Source organism: Giraffa tippelskirchi, chromosome 7, assembly GCF_054371585.1.
Source record: "Giraffa tippelskirchi isolate mGirTip1 chromosome 7, T2T-mGirTip1v1.2.pri, whole genome shotgun sequence".
In the NCBI taxonomy this organism is placed as follows: Eukaryota; Metazoa; Chordata; class Mammalia; order Artiodactyla; family Giraffidae; genus Giraffa; species Giraffa tippelskirchi.
Window position 1 is genome coordinate 89,790,871 of NC_137281.1, and position 12,637 is coordinate 89,803,507.

General features: G+C 37.3%; 2 protein-coding genes across 41 annotated transcripts in view; one reads left to right on the forward strand and one right to left on the reverse strand.

Annotated features, from left to right (window-relative positions):
- Window positions 1-11,254, forward strand: part of HNRNPC (heterogeneous nuclear ribonucleoprotein C) — a 44,779-nt gene extending 33,525 nt beyond the window's left edge. For 21 of the 40 annotated variants that reach the window (XM_081506810.1, XM_081506817.1, XM_081506840.1 and 18 more), the window contains 4 exons: window positions 9,153-9,313; window positions 9,884-9,997; window positions 10,242-10,402; window positions 10,502-11,254. In XM_081506810.1, coding sequence (XP_081362936.1) covers window positions 9,153-9,313; window positions 9,884-9,997; window positions 10,242-10,402; window positions 10,502-10,585 — 520 coding nt within the window. In that variant the 3' untranslated portion in view covers window positions 10,586-11,254. Of the gene's footprint in view, window positions 1-9,152; window positions 9,314-9,883; window positions 9,998-10,220; window positions 10,403-10,501 lie in introns of all 40 variants that reach the window. The other 19 variants (XM_081506822.1, XM_081506844.1, XM_081506826.1 and 16 more) reach the window with 2 other exon arrangements.
- The window catches only part of RPGRIP1 (RPGR interacting protein 1), a 179,037-nt gene that overhangs the window by 108,182 nt on the left and 58,218 nt on the right, over window positions 1-12,637 (reverse strand). The window lies entirely within an intron of this gene.

Sequence of the window (12,637 nt, forward strand, 5' to 3'; positions counted from 1 at the left end):
TAAATGTGATACTGTTAGACTTGAATTTGTGTGCTGGACTCTTGTTGAGTTAAGTGGGAGATACTTATTTGAAGGGGAAGCTTTTACATCCATATCAGAGAATCTGCTTTGTGGCTCTGAATTAAGTGGTGTTCTGGGTACGTTATTACCTAACCCATAGGTGACCTCTGCTGTTTTAGGACTCTCCATTCAGATATGCTTTGTCAAGCTCCTTGATGTTAATTTTTTCTTAAAACCTAGCTTTGTTGAGATGTAATTCATTTTAAAGTATACAGTTCAATATATATATTCAGAGTGTGACGATGACCATGATATAATTTTAGAACATTTTAACACCCTAAAAATAAACAAGTTACTAGCACTCATTCCCTATTCTATCCCCAGGCCTAGCAAACACTTTCTCTGTTCTTTTAGTTAGTAAGTTGTGACTCTTTTACAACCCCATGGACCATACCCACCAGGCTTCTCTGTCCATGGGATTTCCCAGGCAAGAATACTGGAGTGGGTTGCCATTCCTTCTCCAGGGGATCTTCCTGACCCAGGGATCCTCATCTCCTGCATTGGCAGGTAGATTCTTTACCACTGAGCCACCAGGGAGGCTGCCTTTCTATCTATAATTTTGCTTCTTTTGGACATTTCATGTCAGTAGAATCATGTGAGGTATGTCTTTTGTGACCAGTTTCTTCCATGTTTTTTTCCAACATTTCACCCATGTTACACTCTGTATTAGTACTTCATTCCTTTTATTACTACCGCAGTCTGTTTATCCATTCATCAGTTGGTAGATTTTTGAAATGTTTTCCATATTTTGAATAATGCTGCTCTGAGCACTGGTACACACATCTTTTCCTGGGCATATGTTTTCATTTCTCTTGGGTATGTACCTAGGAGTAGAATTGCTGAGTCTTAGGATAATTCTTTAACTTTAGGGGGAACTGCCATACTGTCTTCCAAAGCATACTGCCATACTGTCTTCCATTTTACTTTCCCATTTAGCCATGTATGGCATGTATTTCTTTGCCAACAAAGGTGTGTCTAGTCAAGGCTGTGGTTTTCCCAGTAGTCATGTATAGATGTGAGAGTTGGACTATAAAGCAAGCTGAGCACCGAAGAATTGATGCTTTTGAACTGTGGTGTTGGAGAAGACTCTTGAGAGTCCCTTGGACTGCAAGGAGATCCAACCAGTCCGTCTTAAAGGAGATCAGTCCTGAGTGTTCATTGGAAAGACTGATGCTGAAGCTGAAACTCCAATACTTTGGCCACCTGATGCGAAGAACTGACTCATTGGAAAAGACCCTGATGCTGGGGAAGATTGAAGGCGGGAGGAGAAGGGGATGACAGAGAATGAGGTGGTTGGATGGCATCACCGACTCAATGGACATGAGTTTGAGTAAATTCCGGGAGGTGGTGATGGACAGGGAGGCCTGGTGTCCTGCAGTCCATGGGGTCGCAAAGAGTCGGACACGACTGAGCGACTGAACTGAACTGAGCCATGTATGACGTTTTTAATTTCTCCACGTCCTTGCCAACATCTGCTTTGTTGTGTCTTTGTTATTTAAGCTATTCTATTATGAGGATTATCTTTTTGTGGTTCTTATTTGTATTTTCCTAAAAGCTGATGTTTAGTTTTCATGTGCTAATTGGTTGTTTCTCTTTGGAGAAATGTATTCAGACAGATTCTGTGGCCAGTTTTATATTGGGAAAAGCTTTTTCATGTATTTTGGGTATAAGACTCTGGATACAGTAACTGATTCTATCATTTTTGAAGTTTTATTACTCTTAGTTTTTTTTTCTTGTAAAAATCATAGAATTCTAGACTCTTTGAAGATAGGAAGTAAGTAGACGTCTGGAAGGAACAAACTAGAACAGTGCTGTCCAATAGAACTGTGTGATGAGGTCAGTATTCTGTATCTGCACTATTGGTGTCATAGACAGCCGTGTATGGAAAATGTGGCTAATGTAACTGCAGAACTGAATTTTAAATTTGTTTTAAATAGCCACATGTGGCTAGTTACTCCTTGATTTGATAGTGCAGATCTTAGAGTGCTACAAAGTTAGTCCTGAATTTTAAATTTGTTTTAAATAGCCACATGTGGCTAGTTACTCCTTGATTTGATAGTGCAGATCTTAGAGTGCTACAAAGTTAGTCCTAAGTGTAAGAAATAAAAGGACCAAGGACTGCTCTTGAGAAGTTAGGGAACCCAGACTAGTTTGAGGACAAGCTGACAATGTTGAAAGAATATCCAGGAAACTAATGTTATTTCTCAAGAAAAGAAAGAGGAGATATCCTTTTGATAAATAGTATAGGATTATACTTTGATGCAAGGACTTCCCTGGTGGCTCAGATGCAGAGAGTCTGCCTGCAATGCAGGAGATCTGGGTTCAATCCCTGGGTCAGAAAGATCCCCTGGAGAAGAAAATGGCAACCCACTCCAGTATCCTTGCCTGTAAAATCCCATGGATGTAGGAGCCTGGCAGGCTACAGTCCATGAGATCACAAAGAGTTGGACACAACTGAGCAACTAACACATACTTTGATACCCTCTTAAACTATAATCAGAGGAACAAGAAATGAAGTCCACCAAATAGAATTTGACTTGTTTAGGTGGATAAACTTCTTTTCCAGGACTTTTATTTTACAGGGAATAAGTATCTGATTACTATGAGATAGGACAGTTTGGCAGGAGCTCATCAATGGAAAATTGTGATGTCCTTACAGGAAGCAAGGCATAATAGTCTTAAATTATATACATTATAGGCACAAGATCTTATTTTTATATTGTAGTCAATACCTTGAAAAAGGATTCAGTTTTGTGGTTAAATTATTATTGAACTTTTTTCAGTAATAAACTAATTTTCTTGGGGGAAAACTCCCAGTAGTTTCTGTAAAGCTGGAAAAAGGGGAGCCAAATCCTAGTGGCTTTCCAGTTAAATGATAGATTGGTTTGTTATTTGTTGTTGATAATGTGACTTGTGATAAATTCTTTCCTAGAGGCCAGTTTAGGAAAATCTATTTTCTCAAAAAGTATTTGTTAAGATCTGACTATGAAATATTGTGACTATCACGGGTACTAGTGGAAAATAGATGGCCTCAGAGAAGATGGACAGGTTGAACACATACAGAACATGTTAAGATACTGTGTATCTTTAGTCTTTTACTCTGAATGGGGGGATGGCCATTGGAGATAGTTGAACAGAAAGGATCTTATTTTTCATTATTATTTTAACTAGATTATTCTGAAAGTGACTGATGGAATTATGCAGACAGTCATTTGGGCAAGGACCAGGGAGGTGACAGTGGGAGTGGTGAATAGTAGTTGTATTTTGAAGTTAATACAGACATATTTTCATCAGATCTTTGTGAGGGCTGAGAGAGAAATCACTGATGTCACCAAAGTTTTGGTTAGGAATCTATAGGAACAGTGATGGGGAAAGAACATAGAAGGAACAAAGGTTTGGGGTGAATAGCACAGTTGACTTGTGGATATGTTAATATAAGCTCCTTATTAGACATCCACTTTGAGAGATGTTAATTAAGCAGTAGCAGGTGTGGAGTCCATTGGGGTCAAGGGTAGGTTTTCATAATGGAGGGGGCACAAGACTGTATAAGGCGATTCAAGAGAGAATGGAAAGACAAATTGTGGAGACATCATGTTGTTTAGTCGTTATGTCGTGTCCAACTCTTGTGACTCCATGTAGCCTGCCAGGCTTCTCTGTCCATGGGATTTCCCAGGCAAGAATACTCAAATGGGTTGCTATTTCTTTCTCTAGGGAATTTTCCTGACCCAGGGATTGTCCTCTGTATTGGCAGGCATATTCTTTACAACTGAGCCACCAGGGAAGCAGACACATCATACAAAACTTAAATTTTACTCTTTGGATGTACATTTTTTACCTGCTTTGGATGTACATTTTTTACCTGCATAGCCATGTATATTTACCAGTGCAATCAAGATACAGTTCCATACCTCCCAAAAATTTGCCGTGAAGCTTCTTGTAGTCAACTCCTTCCTCCACTGTGTCCCCTGGTGATCACAGATCTGTTTTCACAGACAACTCCATTAAAGAAATTTTATTCTAAGTGAGAGAGGTATACTCTGACCTGGCTTGGCAACATGAGAATTTAATAATGAATGGTTTTATGTGTTTCTGACTTACTGTTTATAAACAGTATTTTTCATAAATGTTGTTCATTCGCTCAGTGGCTGTGACCGCATGGACTGAAGTTAGGCTTCCCTGTCCTTCACTGTCTCCCAGAGTTTGCTCATACTCAGGTATATTGAGTTGATGATGCCGTCCAACCATCTCATCTTCTCTCGCCCTCTTCTCCTGCTCTCAGTCTTTTCCAGCATCAGGGTCTTTTCCAGTAAGTTGGCTCTTCACATCAGCTGGCCAAAGTATTGGAACTTTAGCATCAGTCCTTTGAATATTCATGACTGGTTTCCTTTAGGATTGACTGGTTTGATCTCCTTTTGTAGTTTTAGCCTTTTTAAAAAAAATGAAAATTAGACCACACTGACAGTTTAAGACATTATCTTTTGGAAAGATCCAAAGTGATATTTGGGAGTGTTTATTGAGTACATCATGACAATTGAGTAATAGTGTAATTCTTTGAAAATTGAGCAGACTTGAAAAGATTTCCATCCATCACATGGATGGAAAGTTTTATAAACAGAAACAAAGCCAGAGATTTAAAAGTTATTTTTCCTAATACTGTTTTGGATCTAGTCTTGTTTCAAAAGACTCAAAGCAATCTGCATTCTATCACCCAGATAATTTTATTTTAGGTGAATTTTCAAATTGCTCTGCCATGAAACATAGTTTTAGATTAACACAGATTACCAGTGAATCCATGAAGAAAAATTCAGTATAGTTGCCTAACTTAAGAAGTGGCTTTTCATATTTTAATCAAATGTATCATCGACTTTGCAAGAGTACCTCTAAATACTAACGTCACCAGTTCTTTTCAAAAGAAGATTACAGAGCTGATTATTGATTGCTTTCATTGATTCTACAAATACAGAGGTTATTGATTCCTGCTCTTTGTAAGTATCAGTGCGTGTGGTGTTCCCCAACTTTGATCGCGGTTCTTTGGGCAAGGTTCTTAAACCTTACAGAGGTACTGATAAACCTTTGTTTTTCTGGAGGGTTTTTTTTTTTTTTCCTGTTTATTTTGTTTTCCTTTAGCTGAAAAAAACGTAGTTAAAATTTGATGTTTTGGGTGCCCTTATATATTGAGTGAATCCTGCACAGCAGGACTGGTTTATCATTAAGTCCTTTAATCATTTAGTTGAGCAGTACTTGCTGTTTTTAATTTTAACTGTCATACAGATAATCTGTATCCTTAATGGACCAAAAGAGCAGTTTTAAAAAAGTTAAGGACCATAAAAGTGCAACTGTGTAAATTTACATGAGTAATTGGCACTCCACCTGTAAATTATATCAGCAAAACAAGTGTTTATAGTCATACCCAGTTTGGTTTCTCCCAGACTAGTCAAGGGAACGTTTGTGGAGGGGCGGCTACAAATAACAATTAGAAATTGTTTCTTAATTTAGAAATAAAACACAAATTATAAGAATTTCACTAGTGGATTTATTTTAAAGCTCAACAGGGTAAATTTCACATCATGAAAATGGGTTTTGAGGGTGAATATTGATACACCATAGGTTTATTTTAATGTAAACCTGAATTAAACATGTTACACAGTCATGGGGGGAGGGCTTCCCCAGTAACTCATACGGTAAAGAATGTGGGAGACCTGGGTTTGATCCCTCGCTTGGAAAGATGATCTGGAGTAGGAAATGGCAACTTAACTCCAGTATTTTTGCCTGGAGAATTCCATGGACAGAGAATCCTGTCAGACTATGTAGCCTATGGGGTTGCAAAGAGGCAGACATGACTGAGTGACTAACACTTGATAGTCATTTTTAGCACTTTTCCCTTATGTAATTAAAGGTAACAGTCTACTCATTCATAAAATAAAACTTTGAGATTTTAAAAAATACCTACTATTAAAATTATGGTAAACTTTAAAATTTTTTGGTTCTTAAATTATGTGTTGGAAAGAATTGTATACCATAGTCTTCAGTAATAAGTTTAAGATAATTTCATTGTGTTAATTACTAAAAAGTAATTTTAAGACATAAAGTCTACTGAGAGTATTGTACTGTCAATCCAGTCTAGTGAAAAATTTGGTAATTTTCTTAAAAAAGATTGGAAGACGGTTCCTAAATCATTCAAATAAGGTTTTTCAGATGGTTTTCTAAAGAGTATAATGTTCAAAGATGCTAATTACTGAAGGCCTTGATTTTTTATGATTTTATTTATTTATTTATAACTGTTAGGTCTTAGTTGCAGCACATGGAATCTTTCCTTGAGGCACGTGGGCTCTGTAGTTGCAGCCTGTGGTCTTTTCGTTCCCTGCGCGCTGCATTGGAAGGCAGATTCTTAAGCACCAGGGAAGTCCCAGAGACTTTGATTCTTGAACAGTTTCTTTGATTCTGGTATTCATGAGTATCAGTAGTTGATAACTCTGCTCATCCAGTGTACTGCTTCATCCACACAAGGCCAGATAGACAAATGTTGTAAAACTCCTTTGTAGAAAATCTGTACAGCATAATGTTACGTAAGGGGTGTGTTGCGAAGGTTTACTTTGGATGCAGACAGTTTGAGGGAGTGTCTGACATCCTAAAGCCCCCAAATATAGTGGCCTATAAAATCTTACCCTTTTCTAGAAAAATCAAAGATAATCAGGAAGAAACTTCATCTTGAGATTTTTCTGTTGCCGATGAAAAATAATATAGTGGGAGAAAAAATATTTCCTAACCCTTGAATGAAATTATAATGAGATGATGTGTTTAAACTGAATTTGATAAGTCAGTATTGTAAGGTGGGCGGTAATCTTAATAGATTGCCTAAATCTATCCAATTTTTAGGACCAGAAACAGTTATGGTTCATTAAGTAAACATTCTGGAGAATATAGGTTTTTGCCAATACTTTATTCTAGTTGTTTCTACTTTGATAGTAGTTAAAGTGTATTATAAATCAGGTTTTCTGAGGCCAGAGGTCACTGTGTTACGTTTAGTCATTGAAGAAGCTTGCCTTTGAATGCCTGTAGATTTAATAAAGGCCTAGTAATGCTCATGTTTTAGCTTGGAGATTAAGGTAGAGGTTTTGTTTTTGTTTTTGTCTTATCTGTTAGATTATTAGCTAATGTGTGTTCCAGAAGTGTTTTGATTTAATTAAAATGATATTTTAGTTGCCTTTTTGACTAGATTTTATACCAACACTTGGTGTCCAGATTCTGAACTCAATGGAGTCACAATTCTTTTGTGTTCAGTGCTTGTTCTCTAGTAACAATGTAACTTGCATGAAGACTTTTTAATGGCTTGGGTTTTATAGAGAATTCAGCTCTTTCCTTACCTTCTGTGATTTACTGTATAACTTTCTTGTGGGGGAAGTGGTGACTTAGTTTGTAGCTGGTTCTTGAAGCTGTTATAGGAAGCTTCCTATTATCTATTCTTTAACCATAAAGATTATCTCAGTAGGTGTGGTTTTTCTTTTCCTGTTTTCTCTTTCTCATACTTTCACATTGATGAGCTTTGGCATCTTATACGGCATGGTCTACTTAAACTTCCTTGGAGGAATCTTTGTGAGTTTTTTGAGAGCCCATTTTTGCTTAAGCAGCAGTTAAGTTCTGTGACCCTGAAAGCCCTTCAGCATAACCAGTTGATCTTTTAAAGTACATTTTTCTTCAGAGAACTAAACTGTTTGACTTCCTTTCTGTTCATGATGCTATTACATAAATCATTTTTGTTACAGCGATATATACCTTGGTCAGATGAAGTAGTACGAATTCAGAAAAGAAATTACAGTGCCTTAGAGCATAGGAAATCTGGAATGGCTAGTTCATTGGTTTGGAGACTGATGCCAGTGAGAGTGGGTTGGAAGGTAGGTTAGATCTCTAAATCCAACAGGGCTCAGGCATGAGCTGTTTCATGCCTAAAGGTGTGGTAACTCACTTTTTTACTCCCATAAATTGTAGGAAGTACAATTTATTGTAGGAAGTACAATTTGCAGAATCAATGTTCTCACTGCCAGGACTGGAGACTGTTATAAATTCAGAGCAAACTAGCCACTGAAGAGGTGTATAAGAGGGAGACGCATCATATTATATATAGGTTTTAAAATTTCAACGCTTTGAAGTTAGGGCAACAGTTGGTGGATTGTTCCTTGGCCTTGGAGTCAATAGCTAAAATGGTTCAGAACTAGAATTACTAGTTTTTTTCCTACCGGTACGTCTTAACTTATGCCCTACAGGCTTTTGTAAAAAGAACAGCATGGAATAAAAAGACTTTCTGGAACTAATGTCCTTGTGGGAAGGTTTTTGTTGTATTTTTTTCTCTTTACAAGTGTAAGCACCAGTACCATGCCATCACTTTGATATATCTTTAGCAGTCACTGGAATACTTACTCGGTGGAAGCAGCAGTTGAATAATCTGTAATTTTTGAGAGCTAAATGTGTGCTGGGCAGTGAATTTAGGCACTAGTGAATAGTGAACAAGATAGACAATATCCTCTGTTGGAGCTTTGAGTGGAGCTTATGCTAAATGTTGTTAGAGTTGATAGTGGTATGTACACCCAGCTAACACATATGAAATGCCTGTTTCTATAGGCCAAAAGCAGTTAATGGAAGTTGTATATTGTTCAACCTGATACTACAAACTAGTGATAATTATTTGTATGTTTCTGTGGGTGAAAATGCCAGGGATTTAGCTAATAATAGCTCTGTTTGCAAAGTTGGTTAATTGCAGTCATTTGTGAGTACTTTGTTTGCTTATAATATTGTAGCACATATATGAAAGGAATAAGATCAAAGGCAAAGGCTATTCATTGTAAAAAGTAAGGTTCTATCAGTAATGCCATTGTACACAGGAACCTTTATCTCTAGAGCTTAAGGCAACCATTGGCTATGTGTATGTGTGCAGTTGCAGTATTAAAAAGAATAAATTGGCCTTTTGAATGAAATTCACTTAGCAAAAAGAAGTGATTGCTAGACGATTGACAATAATATATCATTTATAAGGATACAGTTGTGGGAATCTTCCTGACTTTGTTGTGAAGAAATTCTGTTTTCCTTTTATCCAATAGGATGTACAGTTACCCAGCTCGTGTTCCTCCTCCTCCTCCTATTGCTCGGGCTGTAGTACCCTCAAAACGCCAGCGTGTATCAGGAAACACCTCACGAAGGGGCAAAAGTGGCTTCAATTCTAAGAGTGGACAGCGGGGATCTTCTTCTAAATCTGGAAAGTGTAAGTATTATTGCTGCTGCTTTCTGGTTCTGATATTTCTTGTATGTTGAAATTTGGAGATCAATGCAGTTAATAATATTCAAAACTTTTATAATGTTTGTACAAATACCTTTGTGTAATCAAATAATGGAAGATGAGGTAATAGTGATTAAGGGCCCAGCTGTAGGCAGCCTTCTGTCCTTAAGGCCTTGGTAGTTTGAAAAAGTCATTAGATTTTAAGGAGTTGCAACAGCCATTCAGTGTATAAAATAATGTTCATAAAACTAGAAAATGCTTTAAAATAGAATTGAGGGTATTTTTTTAGCAGGCTTACAAAAGTAATAATGCTGCTGCTAAGGGAATAGATTCATTTTTCAGCTAATAATCAAAAGATTCAGTTTTCAGCTAATAATCAAAAGATCAGTGACGAACCCCCCCCCCCCATTACTAGGACAATCTGGTATAGGCTCCATTTCTCTCCAAGGATCTCGTGTTGACTACTATTGTATAGTCTAGTGGGGGAATGTGTTTGGTTATCTGGTAGCTTCTAGTACATTTGATTTTAATCTAGGTTTTTGTTTGTATTAAAAGTGAAAGGAGATGACCTTCAGACCATTAAGAAGGAGTTAACCCAGATAAAACAAAAAGTGGATTCTTTACTGGAAAGCCTGGAAAAAATTGAAAAGGAACAGAGCAAACAAGGAGGTAAGTGGTCCTATATTGCTTGTTGGGTGTAAAGTAGAGTTAGTTACCTAAGCTAGTTGCAAGTACATGTTGAAATAGTGGGGTATAAAGCAATTGAAAATGAAACTTGTGGAATTTGAATTGGGAAGGGCATTTTGGGGGAGGATTTAGATTTGTGCTGCAGTTCTATGATCTGTTAGTGGGGATTGTCTACATCCTGTGGACATTACTTGCCCCTAGACAGACTTGTCCTTCTCATCCCCAGTAGAGATGAAGAATGATAAGTCAGAAGAGGAGCAGAGCAGCAGCTCCCTGAAGAAAGATGAGACTAATGTGAAGATGGAGTCTGAGGGGGGTGCAGATGACTCTGCTGAGGAGGGGGACCTACTGGATGATGATGATAATGAAGATCGGGGGGATGACCAGGTGAAAACCACGGGAAAGGAAAGAAAGAGGTGGTGGAGGGGGGATCAGGGACACATGGAGTGCCTCTAACTCCATCCTATTTGTGTCTGTTTCTCACAGCTGGAGTTGATCAAGGATGATGAAAAAGAGGCTGAGGAAGGAGAGGATGACAGAGACAGCGCCAATGGCGAGGATGACTCTTAAGCACATAGAGGGGTTTAGAAATCTTGTCCCATTATTTCTTTACCTAGGCGCTTGTCTAAGATCAAAATTTTCACCAGATCCTCTCCCCTAGTATCTTCAGCACATGCTCACTGTTCTCCCCATCCTTGTCCTTCCCATGTTCATTAATTCATACTGCCCTGCGCCTAGTCCCATTTTCACTTCCTTTGACCCTCCTAGTAGTTAAATGTTAAGTCTTACCCTGTAATTTTTGCTTTTAATTTTGATACCTCTTTATGACTTAACAATAAAAAGGATGTATGGTTTTTATCAACTGTCTCCAAAATAATCTCTTGTTATACAGGGAGTACAGTTCTTTCCATTCATACAATAGTTGCTTCCCTAACTTACAAAGGCAGTCTCATTAGTTGAGTAGAACCTGAGAGCAGCTTTGAGTTAGAGGTATGTGTGTTATACCCCACATAAGAGTGCTATGTGGGGCTGTTCAACACATATGTAACAATGTATTTTTGTGAATGAGAGTTGGCATGTTAAATGCATCCTCTAGAAAAATAACTAGTGTAATAGTCTTAAGATTTGTTTTCTAAAGTTGATACTGTGGGTTATTTTTGTGAACAGCCTGATGTTTGGGACCTTTTTTCTCAAAATAAACAAGACCTTATTAAACCAGGAATTTGGAGAAAAAATAAATACCCTGATTTTTTTATTTTTGTATTTTATAATTGTTTACTTCAATTCTTTGTTTCACAGCAGCCTTCACAAAACCCCTAGAATGTACTAGATATATTTATCTTTGAGTCATAATTATTATGCATACCAACATACACTTCAACTTAGGTTTCATTGGGATGGGTGTTGAATCAAGGAGACAAGTAACTCAGATTGAAGTGGAGATTTGTTTGCAAAAATGGCTTTTAAAGCCTAATGAAAAAGTTTGGGAACTTCTTTAAGCCTTTTCGTCAATGCTTTGTGATCCAGTTGGCAACCCTTTTTGAGATTTTTGTTGTGTGCTGAATTGTTTTATCCTTAAGTAGAAGAGGTTCAAACATGTCAAGAGTGAAACAGCTGGAGAATGAAACTTCTGTTTTCTTCCATTTTGTTTTTTCATTGCTGTTTATAGCCCCAGTTACCAAATGGATTCCGAGTCTGTGCCTCAGTGTTTACTTAAAGAACATTGTAGAGCTCTCTATTTTCTGGTCTTCTGTAGTCTGTTCCCTCCTACAAAACTGTGAGGACAGAGTCACACATTTATTTTACTTTCAATTAATTCAGTCCATTCAGTCTAATTTTAGGCATGGTACTAATTAGCACTAAAACTTGGACTTATTAAACCGCTTTCAGGTTTGTGATGCTTGCCCTGTCCTGAAAGGCCCTTTTTATTTATGTTTTATGCTTCAGTTTTTCCGGCAGGACAGGACAAAAACATGGTTCATTTGGGCTGTTTAAACTTAACGCAAACCTTGGATTCCCCAAACAGTTACTGCTGTTTCAAAGGCATTTATATACAACTTGGTAGGGACAGAAGTCATGTCCTATTTGTAAAGGTTCCATAAATCATTTTATGTAACAGGTGACAAAGTAGAATAGAAGGGAAAGGCTGAACTATGGACTGCCCTTGTATCTCATCACGGTATATAAGTAGGTTTTGTTAGAAACCTTGGTCAAAAATACTTCTAACTACCTTGTTTTATATGTTCTCATATGTTACACAAACTCAGAATTTAGAACATAACTGATGACAAGAAAATAAACTAGATCCTTAGAAGAAGGGTCAGATTTCTAGGTCAAAGTTCTAAGATGCTAATAAAAGCTGTTTTGAGATTGTTAGCCATCAGTATTTTTAAATACTGGACTTAGCCCAGGCATGAAAGTGTCTGTTTTTCATTCCATATGAAACCAAGTATTGAAAAACCTATGGAAAGCTCAAAAAAAGAGTAAAATACAGTGTTGCATTTGCTTGGATATAAAATTTAGAATAATAGGTTTTTCTCCGTATACCATTTCTCAGTGTACCCTTGAAGCTTTAGGGTACTTTTATTTAGAGATCAGTTTTTAAAATGTACTTTTTCTGAG